Below are 12,747 nucleotides of genomic sequence, written 5' to 3' on the forward strand. Positions count from 1 at the left end.
GGACAAGCCTGGTCGAGAAGTTTCCTCGTGCAATCCCTGGTATGCATTAAGATGGCTGATCTAGCTGTTGGAAAATATTCAAGTTTTTTTTTGGGGGGGTGGGGGAGGTGGTGGGGTGTGAGATGCGTTCGTAATTGTTCATATTATTCTTGCTGGCGGTGCAAATTTGTGCATTGTGTGGCAACAAACACATTGGAGATCCATCTATTGTCACTGATAACTGCACAATGTTCAGCACTATTCACGACTCCTCAGATATGGAAACAGTTTTTTAAAAATGTGTTCATGGGACGTGGGCATCACAGGCTGGGCCAGCATTTTCGGCCCATCCCTACTTGCCCTTGAACAGAGTGGCAATTTTAAGAGTCAACCACATTGCTGTGGGTCTGGAATCACATGTAGACCAGACCAGGTAAGGTTGGCAGATTTCCTTCCTTAAAGGACATTAGTGAACCAGATGGGTTTTTACGACAATTGACAACGGTTTCATGGTCATCATTAGACTTTTATTGAATTTGAATTTAATTTGAATTTAAAAAAATCTTTATTGTCACAAGTAGGCTTACATTAACACTGCAACGATGTTACTGTGAAAAGCCCCAGTCGCCATATTCCGGTGCCTGTTCAGGTACATGGAAGGAGAATTCAGAATGTCCAAATTACCTAACAGCATGTTTTTTGGGACTTGTGGGAGGAAACTGAAGCACCCGGAGGAAATCCACACAGACACAGGGAGAATGTGCAGACTCCACACAGACAGTGACCCAAGCCGGGAATCGAACCTGGGACCTTGACGCTGTGAAGCAACAGTGCTAACCACTGTGCTACCATCTACTCTGGTGGGATTCGAACCCAGGACCACAGAGCATTATCCTGGGTCTCTGGATTACTAGTCTACTGACAATAGCATGACACCACCACGTCCACATGTTCATGTCCAAATGCAGCAAGACTTGGACAATATTCAGGCTTGGGCTGACAAGTGGCAAGTAATATTTGTGTCACACAATGACCATTTCCAACAAGAAAGGATCTAACCATGACATTCAATGGCATTACCATCGCTGCATTCCCCCATTATCAACATCCTTGAGGGGGTCCCCATTGACCAGAAAGTGACTGGACTGGACGTATAAATATGTGGCTCCAAGAACAGGTCAGAGGCTAGGAATCCTGCAGCAAATAATTCACCGCTTGACTCCTCAGAGTCTATCCATCATCTAGAAGACACAAGTCAGACGTGTGATGGAATACTCTCCACTTGTCTGGATGAATGCAGCACTAACAACACTGCAGAAGCTCAACACCATCCAGGATAATGCAGCCCCCATAATTGGCACCCCATCCACAAGCATGCAGTCTCTTCGCCACCGAAACAGGTGCACTGCAGGAACTTACCAAGGTTCCTTCGGCAACACGTTTGAAACCCACAATTTAGAAGGACAAGAGCAACAGATATGTGGGAACACCGTCACCTGGAGGCTCCCTTCCAACTCTCCTGTCACTGGGTCAAAACCCTGGAATTCACCCCTCAACAGCAATATGGGCGTATCTACACCTCGGGGACTGCAGTGGTTCAAGGTGGCAGCTCACCACCCCTTCTTAATGGCAACTAGGGATGGGCAACAGATGTTGGCCCAGCCAGTGATGCCCACATTCCATAAATGAATTTACAAAACAGCTTGATGAATTTGTGGTTAGAACGCAAATGGACAAATATACATATGGGTGAGAGACTGAAGAACTGCCAGCTGCCACAGAAACGATTCCAGTATGATTTTCCACCTTCTTGGAGTGACGTTACAAAAAATAAAAATAACATTTTGCCACATATAATCTGCACAGGAATGCTTTCAGACCACAAAAGGGAACAACAGAATTGCTCAGTGCACTATCTAAAAATACATAATGACAATTTATACTATGATCATTTCAAATTAGTAGTATTATTCTAAGAAATATTTTAACATGTGGGTATTAGAAATCCTTATTTGAAGTGACTGGCATTTGTTGGGCAGATAAACCCAACATTCTCGATACAAAACTTGCTTTCCAAATAATCATATGAGAAGACCAAGTCCCAAACTACAGCGTTTTAGTCCTCGCCAACTTAGCAAAAAGATGGAGAGCTATCAATAACTTAATCAGTGTAGATTCTGGAAGAATTATAGCTTGAGACCTCATCAGTCTTGACCTGGCCACAGGTGCAAGAGCTGACTGCCAAAAGAGAAGTTACAGCAGCTACTTACAACATCAAGTCAGCATTCAACTGAATATAGGAGCAAGGGGGAGCAAAACTGAGGTCAACGGGTCAAAACAAAAGCCCTCCAGTGGGTTGACTGACACCTAGACAGGTGTAGTTGCCGGAGGTCAATCATCACAGCCACAGAGCATCATTGCAAGTGTTTCCTTGGTTCAACACCATGATTGAAATTTTACAATTGCCAATGGGATTTTCAAGTCATGCCAAAGTCAATGGACTTTTCCATAGCTCGCTGCATTTTATCACCCTCATCCTGCCATGTCAGACCATAAAATTCCACCCCATGACTCTATCATAAGACAAGGAGTACATGACTTCTCAATGATAATTAAAGATTATTCACATCTCCTCTAGTAATGAACCAGGCATCCACAACCTACAAAATGATAAGGATCAAATCCAGCTTTGGTCTACTGAGTGATGACCATTTCGCCAAAAGAGAATCTGTTTTGTCCCATGAAAAGTGATACCTCATATGAAATCCCAATGATAGAAATCAACAGGAAACAAACAATGCATTTGGTAAAATAAAAACTTGGATCTGATGTTCTGGAAAAATCTGCACAGACTTACATAGAATCTAATAATAATAATAATACTCTTTATTGTCACAAGTAGGCTTACATTAACACTGCAATGAAGTTATGTGAAAAGCCCTTAGTCACCACATTCCGGCACCTGTTCGGTACACAGAGGAGAATTCAGAATGTTTAATTCCCCTAACAGCATGTCTTTCGGGACTTGTGGGAGGAAACCAGAGCACCCGGAGGAAACCCATGCAGACACATGGAGAACATGCAGACTCAGCATAGACAGTGACCCAAGCCAGGACTTGAACCTGGGACTCTGGCTCGGTGATGCAACAGTGCTAACTCTGCTACCGTGCCACCCCACCTGCAGCACTAAAACGGGCCATTTAGTGCAACAGGTCAATATTGATAGTTATGCTTTACATGAATGTCCTCCTATGTAATACCTGGATATCCCTGGACAAAAATACCAGTTGGCTCCAGTTGTAACGTGTAATTGGCAGCAGTTACGGTATGATCACACGATTGGGCCACCACAGGGGTCGATGTGCCATTATATTCTATTGTGTGGCACCAAGAACGTGGGCCACTCTATGAAGTAGTAGGTTTGCTTGCACCAAATCAACCCATTTTTTTTGAAACAAGTCCTTGAAGGCAACTCTTCTGGATAAAATGCACTTGAATATTAAATGGTACTTACACAGGCCGACAAATCACTAGGTCTCCCTTATTGGTTCCATATGCTAGACCCATCCCAGGTTCTGGAAGCCAACGTGCAGAATTAATACTAACATGTCTTCTCTGGTCTGGCGGCATTGGGTACAAAACATTAAAAACCCTCTGGAAAAAGAAAATGAAATGGCAGTTAGATATGTACATGGAGGTCAGGGTGACCGACAACATTTGTTTCCTTCCCTAACACTGTTCAAGCGCAAAAAAAAAAAAAGAAGTCCTGCTACAGTATAAACCTGATGAATACAAAGCTAGTCTTATATTTGGACTGGAAACATTTCTGGGAATTTAGTTGAATATCTTTCCTGAGTGAATGGAACAGGGCATTATCATTGGAATTCTACACAATCGGAGCAAATGAAAAGAAAGAAAATTCTGGAAATACCCATGTAGTATCTGCAGATGTTTCAGCTCAATAGCCTTCCATCGGAAATGTTGGTGGGAAGTTTATGGAACCCACAAAGTGGTGTGCAGAGTGACCTAATTAGGTGGGGCACAAAATTATTTTTGACGGTGGGTTGTTAAAATCCTGTTAGGGAACGTTAACATTTAAAAATAAATCTGAATAACTTGTTTTGACTAATAGAAGTATGCCACAAGATTTCACTTTTAAAAAAAACCCCAAAAAGCGTTTTTGTATATTGAGCAAATTAAACAAAAATACACCTAATCTAGCAATATGATTTATAACTACTTATGGTATGCACTGAGGTTTACTTTCTCCAAGAATTTTCTTAAAAGATTCATTAATTTTGAAGTTATTTATTTCTGCAGCAGGACATGCCATAGTCCTCTGGAAAGATTCCTGTGGCTCCAGCTATTCTCAGAGGAAAAACTTTCATTTACCTCTCTTGACTGTGGAGGCCTCAGTCACTTGTTCTGATTACTATTCAATATTTCCAAGCTAGCCTGCTGATTACTTTTGATTGGAATAAGACTGTAGATTCTCCCACCCGCTTCAAACTAGGCAAACATCCGGCTTCTTTTCCTCACAAGGTTCAAGCCAAGAATAAGCCTCACTCACATATCATGTGGTCATTGATTAAATCAGTGTTTCACTCTGCTTGCAGTGCAGGTCTGTCAAACTGTCATTTATTTCTGCTAACTTCTCTTAGTGAGCTGCAAACCACACAAGGTCCAAATTGCAACTAAAAACCTCTCCCAGCAAACACACAGATAAACTAAAGCCAGACAGCCTTCCTAAACTCTATGATGGTGTAGCCTGCTTTGGGCCCTCCTCAACCCAGTCGAATTTAATTATCACTTATTTACAACTCATTTTTTGATCTGATGAAGTAAATGTGTTTATAACCTTTCAGGGCTCTCTGAATGCTTTAAACTAATTTAGCTTCAACTCACAAAAACAAAATCATCTCTGTGGACTGCACTTCTTTGTTAGCAGTGTCGGTATCACATCTCCAGCTCTGTAGCTAAGGAAGCACACCTGATGTTTTATGATCATACCTTTCTATCTGTTAACCTTTCAAAGCAACATGGGTGCCAACCATTTAGGTGTAATAGAGCCCAAGCTGCTTTAATTGTATTTATCCAATTTTCTACATAAAAACTTGAATTCTGAAAATGAAAAATAACATACGAAAACACATGAACCATGAACAAGATATTCACAACAAAGCCGAGTTCCACGGATAAAGACAGCGGTAGCGATAAAGTTGAGTATTATGCCGGCCTGTGGCAGGTTCATACTTGTAATACATTTGAATGCCATGAATACTCATTAACATAAAACGCCTTGAAAATTATGTCCTATGTTCAAGATAAAGTCAGTGGCACCCAGTTTAGGTGTGTTTAAAGGTAGTGTACACAGCTGGTTTTGTGTATTTGTGTGTACAGTCAACAGTTTTCCTGGTTTAACTCTACAGAAGAAGAGGGGGGAGCAGGAAAATGTGAAGTCTGTCGAGTAAGGTCGGGGCATAGTCGCGAGGGCCTGGAATTCTGGGTTTGGTGGTAGGGGACCGGTTAGTCAAAGTAAGAAAATGAGAGGCCTAAAAGGCTGTGTCAGTACTGTTCAAATGTGGGTCCATCTCAGGGTGGCAGATATCTTACAGGGCTTTGAGTTCACTTACGACATTTCAATCATCCCCACTATTACGATCCAAGACAAGACCCCAACAGTGGCTAGGATACTGAACAGAAACCCCAATATTTTATTATAATTTTGTAAGACTGTGAGGAAACAATACTTCACCCCAGAATTGATTACACGAATAGAGATATAGTGTATTAAAACAAACTTTATTACTAACATAGTACTAAAATCTTTAATATCACACCAGAAAATAGCTGACAATTAATTACTTCTTAAACAATACTAAATAAAGTGAATGCAATATCCTTAACTGCTATCTTTATTTACATTTAAACAACAAGAAAATAAACCATCTAAGCTCTCAATTCATATTAAATACCAATGGCACAGAGGAATACTTGCTTCACAGATATTCTTTGAGAAAGAGGTCTTGTGACACTTTTTACAAATAAAATCTGACTCCTGTCAGACCCATGCAGAAATTTTGGCTGTATGTCTTCAAAAGCTACTTTCAGCGGGTTTGTTTCAATTCCCCCCTGTTCTCAGATAAGTTTGCAGTGCTTTAAATACTGTTAATCTCTTTTAACTAACATACAGTGAGAACAAACTGCCTTACCTGTGTTTATTTAAAATTTAGAGTACTCAATTATTATTATTTTTTCAATTAAGGGGCAATTTAGTGTGACCAATCCACCTAACCTGCACATCTTTGGGCTGTGGGGATGAAACCCACGCAGACATGGGGAGAATGTGCAAACTCCACACGGACAATGACCCAGGGCCGGGATTTGAACCCGGGTCCTCAGCAGTTCCAATGCTAACCACTGCGCTACATGCCACCCTCGCCTTACCTGTGTTCTGAGCTTCAGCCAGATCAGCAGTGAACTGAAAATGTTTTCTCAAAAAGCCTCATGCCTTAGCTCCACCCAGCAATGACATCATTGCACCAAGATGAAAACTAATTAACTGCCCAGGGATTCCCCTGAATCAAAACAAAACAAAGCTTTTTACAATGGCTAATTGCATCCTAGCTCCCAAAAGCTTTGCTGTCTTTCAAACTAACAATCTTTTAAAACATTATTTCAACAGTCAAATACACTCTAACCCAAGTGTTTAACGCTTACTTCGCCAAATACTGAGAATACATCAGAAATTCCTATTTCAATCACACCAGAGTGATCTCGGACAATCACGCACAGAAGGAAGGGCCAAATGAACCTCCAAGTTAAGCTACATAGTGGCAAGTACAAGGGACACTGACATGAACATTCATTGAAGAATGAACAAAGAAACCCCATAACATTGTTTTTGCACAATAAAGGATGTGTCCCGAATTTCCTTGTAACCGCCAGTGTGTGTGCCAGTACATTTAACTCTCTGACTAGGCTAGTGTCAACAATAATGATGATATACATGTGAACAAAGTGAAACCAATGTAATGTAAAATATTTAGAAGTGAAATATAATTCTGAAAAGTACCCATGCCACTTTTATGCTCTCAAATCGTATGCTAATGGCAATGGAGTTAGGCAGAAATGTTTTGGTCATTATGCAAAGCCTGTTTGACTCCGGAAATTGTTTGTTGACTTAGTTCTTTGAAGAAGTAACAAACAAGGAGATAAAAGAGAACCTGGAGATGTGGTGCACTTGGATTTTCAAAAGGCATTTGATGAGGTGCCACATCAAAGGTTATTACACAATATCAAAATCTCATGTTATCGGGGGCAATATATTAGCATGCATAGAGAATTGGTTAACTAGCAGGAAGCAGAGAGTTGAGACCAATGGGCCACTTACGGGTTGGCAAGCTATAGCTAGTGGAATGTCACAGGGATCAATGCTGGGGCCTCAACTAATTACAATTTATGTCAGTGATTTGGATGAAGATACCGAGCATGTTGGCTAAATTTGCAGATGACTAGGTGGGATAATAAGTTAGGAGGACATAAGGAGTCTGCAAAGGGAATTAGATAGGTTTGATTTGGACTGAGATCCAGTTCCTCCGGTCCCATGTGGGGAAATGGGCTTCACGACTCCGCCACCGGCCCCAGTGCATCACAATTTCTTTTCCTCTAGCCAAGGTGGTGTCCCACTATTGGGAAGTCCTTTGAAATGTACTTTGCCAGATCTTCTTTGGCCGGTCCCACCTTCTTCCACTTGATGGTGTCCACTTGACTGCCACTCTGGGATGTATGGTTGAAAGGTGAAGGATGCTTCCTCCCACCATTGGTTGTCTCTCTGTCTTAGTATCCTGCAGGTGCCTCCAACTAGATTTCTGCAGCATTTCCTCATTGGTGATACTGTTTCTTCACATGATGCCCAAGATCTTATGGAGGCAGTACTGGTGAAGGATGTCCAACTCATGTCTGTGTCTCGCTGGCATAGATTGCGGCTGGTACCACTATGGATATGTAGAGTCGCAGATTCATGGCTGTATTGATGTTGGATGGTCACACCTTTTCAAGCTGCTAGAAGACTGATTTTGCTTTGCTGATTCTTGTGTGGATGTCAATCTCTACATGGGGATGTTGCTTCCAAGGTAGGGGAAGTGATCGACCCAAGACAGTTTGAAAGTGAATGGGCAAATATTTGGCAGATGGCATATAATGTGGAAAATTGTGAACTTGTACATTTTGTCAGGAAGAATAGAGAAGAACTATTACATAACTGGAGAGAAACAGTAGTACTCCACGGTACAGAGGAATCTGGATGTCCTGGTACATGAATCACAAGAAGTTAGTGTGCAGGTAGAGAAAGGGATTAGGACGACAACTGGAATATTGGATTTTATTGCAATGGGAATGAAGTCTAAAAGTAGGGATGCATTGGGCCTGGAGTATTGAATAGAATTTTGGTCTCCTTACTAAGGCTATAAAGTTTACACAAGATTAATTCAACTGATTCCTGGGATGAAGGGGTTGTTTTATGAGCAAAGATAGAGTAGTGGAATTTACATGAATGATAGGCAATCTTATTGCAACATATAAGGTCCTGAACGGGACTTGACAAGATGGATGTGGAGAGGGTGTTTCCCCTTGTGCTGGAGTCTGAAACTATGGGACAGTTTAAAAATGAGGGGTTCTTCCTTTAAGACTGAGAAGTTTTGTTTTCCTTAGGCAGTTGTTTGTTTGGAATCCTCTTCCCCAGAGAGCAGTGGAGGCCAAGTCATTGCATGTATTCAAAGTTGAGTTAGATTAATTTTTGATCGACAAGGGAGTCAAGGGTTATGGGGTAAAGGTGGGAAAGTGGAGTTGAAGCTACAATCAGATTAACAATGATCATATTGAAGTGGGGTTGAATGGCTTAATCCTGCCTCTAATTCCAATGTTTGATCAGGAGGCTCTTGTGCTCGTTAGGTGAATTGGTCATGCTGAATTCTTCCTCAGTGTAGCCAAACAGGCGATTAAGGGGTTTTCACAGTAACTTCATTGCACTGTCAATGTAAGTCTACTTGTGACACTAATAAATGTTATTATTCTTTGAATAGCCCACCCATTGCTGTAGCATTTTCAGCTGAGTGGATTTCACCACTGAAAACCCACCCGCTGCAGAATTACACATCTCCTGTGCATGCTGTCGGCACTTCAAATTTTAATAGAAGTTGTGAGGGAAATGGGTCGTACATTTCGGGTTCAGTCTGACCGGGGGGGAGGGGCGCGGCTCAGGGGAGTCTGGTTGGGTCAGGTGTAGGAATGGTATGGTGGATTCCCTTGGGGATGTTCACTATATGTGTGGGGGTGTCCTATGTGAGACTTTTCCCTCTAACTCCTTCAGTGCGACCATCAGCCTAAAATTGGGAAAAGCGTCCAAAGTTAGCGATTTAAATTGCTACTATCGGATGGTTCCCAGCCCTGCTCAATTGTCCAGAGGAAGTTAGCGCCTCTGGGCAATTACCGGGTAAACCCTTATGTGGGAACTTCCGAGAGGGATTCCTAGTGCATCTTAGGGGTACTGCCTAAATGCGACGCCAGGGAACCAGGAAGTTATGGGTCTATGTGTCATTCGACTTAGTTGAGGACAATGTTACTTGAAAACAATTTAACATTTATAAATAAATTCTCTTGAATTATTTATGCTTCTTGATGTATTGTTGATTTTATTGCACTGATGGAAAACATGGAGAAAAAAGGCTTAGGTATGATAAGACATGTCAATTGGTTTAATATTTGCTGGGTTCAGCTTGAGGTACTGAGAAACAGCGAGCTCTCACAAAGGTCCACTAAAGATAGAGGATGGGGTGTTTATAGTAAACTGATTTTCAATGGCTGTGTGAATCGGGAAATTGGGTTAACTGAAGATGATATTGGTTGATGACAAAATACAATGTTTTGAAAAATTGTTTTTTTGTTTTGCGAAAGATGTTTTCTGTGATCTGTCAGCGTCGGTCTGGAACCCAACATGAGATTGCTGCACTGAAGCAATGTTGGAACTGTTTTGAAGGGACATCTTACCATTCTCTTCAATTGCCTTAACAAAAACGTGCAGTTTTGAATCAAAAACCTTCCAAACATAAGAGCAAAGATTACACATCAAATACACGGCTAATAACAGCAGGAATAAAATACACTGCTGAATCAAACCATGCTACTTATTCACTGTGTTAGTCAGGAATTAATACTTTTGGTGGGTTACAAATTGTCACAGAGAGACCTAGAGAAGTGATCTACTCCCATCGCATTAGGAATGATGGATCAAAACAACTGCTTCCTAGTCTTGAAAGTCATAATATGTGAAAATAATTTTCCATATCATTACTCTTTTTTACACTATAATACTGTATGCAAGTGGGTATCAGTTAGACTCAATTAATATCACTTCAGCCTCTGAGTCAGTGATTGTATTTTCAGGCCCAACCTCAAGATTTAGGAATATAATCTTGGCTGATATCGTAACACAATGCTAGATTATTGAGGTAGCATCTTGGAATGCCCATGATGTTTTCTTCTTCAGCAGTTTGGGTAGGTGTGTTGAAGAACCTGCATCACTACTCAACAGGAGCAAGGAGCAATGGTGTCATATTCCTCTCTCAAACAGAGCTACCAAAAGTACATAACTGGTAAAATACATAAAAATACATATACTGCATGCAAAATGGTTGCTGGGTTGACTGGTTAACACTTGTCATTGGAAAAAATATGTAAGGCACCATATAAATTCAAATTTGACCCTGTATGCTAGAAATCAGCTTTTCTAGTTAGCTATAGATGAGATAGATAAAAGGTTTAATTGAGAACCCATTAAGAATAATTAACTGAAAATCATATTAAGCATTAATTCAGTGCAACTGTAGCTGGGAATTAATCAGATAAGACTCTCGATTTTCACATTTTGCAGACTGCTAGAGACTGCGAGGTCAAATAGCTAAAAGACCCTACTGTGTTATAAAGAACTGGACTGAGATCCCAGTTCTGTTTCTATGGCAACAACCAGTCCATGGTGATAAGTCCGAGCAGAAAATGTGTTTTTCTCACGCAATGGTATGAGAAAATCAGACCAATATATTTAAATATATATTTCTCTTACAATTGAGACAGGCACCGGTCGAATTGAGTGAATTATAAATTAGTTAAAGCCAATCAGAGATGAAAAGGCGAGACTTTAAGATAATAATCTCCTTAAACATCACTTGTCGGGATGGAAAAATCCATTCTGGAATCAATTTACTTCTTTCTGAAACTTATTTTCTTTGCTTGCTTTTGCTAAATCGCCATCTTTCTTTTGTTTAAATCAATCAGTAATTTTGTACTGTGTATCATGATTTGAAGGATAACCAAGATTGGTAATTGTATTTTAAACTCAACTACTGTATTCGCCAAAGACAATCAATCTGACCTAAGTTTGTATTGTAACCAAAGCTTACCAGTCGACATAGCTGACAAATAAAGTTCAACAAAACTTTGCCAAAAAGCACAGCCCAAATCTCTGTTATTTGGGAACTAAGAAGGGATAACACAAATCCAGATTCCGAATAGACACAGAGATCCATCAACTGGCGCTGCGAGCAGCCGACCACGCCAGCATTTATTTACAGTAAGCTGTAAAATCGCCCTGCATTATAATGTGGTCTCACCTGCGCCATTTCTGAAATGAGTGTATTATTTGAGCATAGTTTTAAAAAACACTGGACGAAAGAAAATTAATTTGGCCAAATTATAATTGTACTTCAACAGTCATTACCAGTACATTAATAGGCTGAACTCCAGCACTAACTGAACACATGGGTCAGCATACATAGAAAAATTCCCACATCAATGAGGTACATTTAGGCAAATTTCAGCACTGTGTACAAACTACTGAATAACAAAGTGCCTCCTTCAGATAAAAATGCTGTGCGCGACAGCAGCATACCCACCTACAGCTGTCAATGCCAACCTCCGCACTCTTCGAGGGACAGGTTCAATAATTACCAATTGCAATGGTACCTATAAAGTTCATTTCAGTAAGAGGGATGGGAATGTTCAGCTTTAGTATCTGGGTGGCATATTTGCTATTCATTACTTGCAGCTTTAAACTTTGAATAGATTTTGATGAACAAAAAAAAAAATCATATTAACTGAAGAATTGCTTTCTACAGCCAACGGTGTACAGGACCTTTCAAAGTATTCTATAATCAATTGTGTTCTAACCACTAGCCTCACAGGAGCTGCTCAGTGAAGAAACCTCATGAGATGCAAATTAAAACAGCTAGACAATCCTGTGGTGCTTGAATCTATGCCTACATGTTTTGGGTTTCATGATTTAGCTCAGTTGGCTGGACAGCTGGTTCATGATGTAGAGTGGTGCCAACAGCGTGGGTGCAATTCCGGTATCGGCTGAGGTTATTCATGAACGGCTCACCTTCTCAACCTTGCCCCTCAGTGTACAGTGATCCTCAGGTTAAATCACCACCAGTCAGCTCTCCCCCTCAAAGGGGAAAACAGCCTTTGGTCATCTGGGACTATGGCGACTTTACTTACTTTACATGTTTCAAAAAGCTCGGCAGCACGATGGCGCAGTGGCTTAGCACTGTGGCCTCACGGCACCGAGGTCCCAGGTTCGATCCCAGCTCTGGTTCACTGTCCGTGTGGAGTTTGCACATTCTCCCAGTGTTTGTGTGGGTTTCGCCCCCACAATCCAAAAATGTGCAAGCTAGGTGGATTGGCCACGCTAAATTGCCCCTTAATTGGAAAAAA

General features: G+C 41.0%; 1 protein-coding gene across 5 annotated transcripts in view; it reads right to left on the reverse strand.

Annotated features, from left to right (window-relative positions):
- Positions 1-12,747, reverse strand: part of LOC140430996 (activating molecule in BECN1-regulated autophagy protein 1-like) — a 629,857-nt gene that overhangs the window by 149,348 nt on the left and 467,762 nt on the right. For all 5 annotated transcript variants that reach the window (XM_072518877.1, XM_072518876.1, XM_072518878.1 and 2 more), the window contains one exon: positions 3,494-3,633. In XM_072518877.1, the coding sequence (XP_072374978.1) occupies positions 3,494-3,633 (140 nt within the window). The remainder of the gene's footprint in view (positions 1-3,493; positions 3,634-12,747) is intronic.

Source organism: Scyliorhinus torazame, chromosome 10 (assembly GCF_047496885.1).
Source record: "Scyliorhinus torazame isolate Kashiwa2021f chromosome 10, sScyTor2.1, whole genome shotgun sequence".
NCBI lineage: Eukaryota > Metazoa > Chordata > Chondrichthyes > Carcharhiniformes > Scyliorhinidae > Scyliorhinus > Scyliorhinus torazame.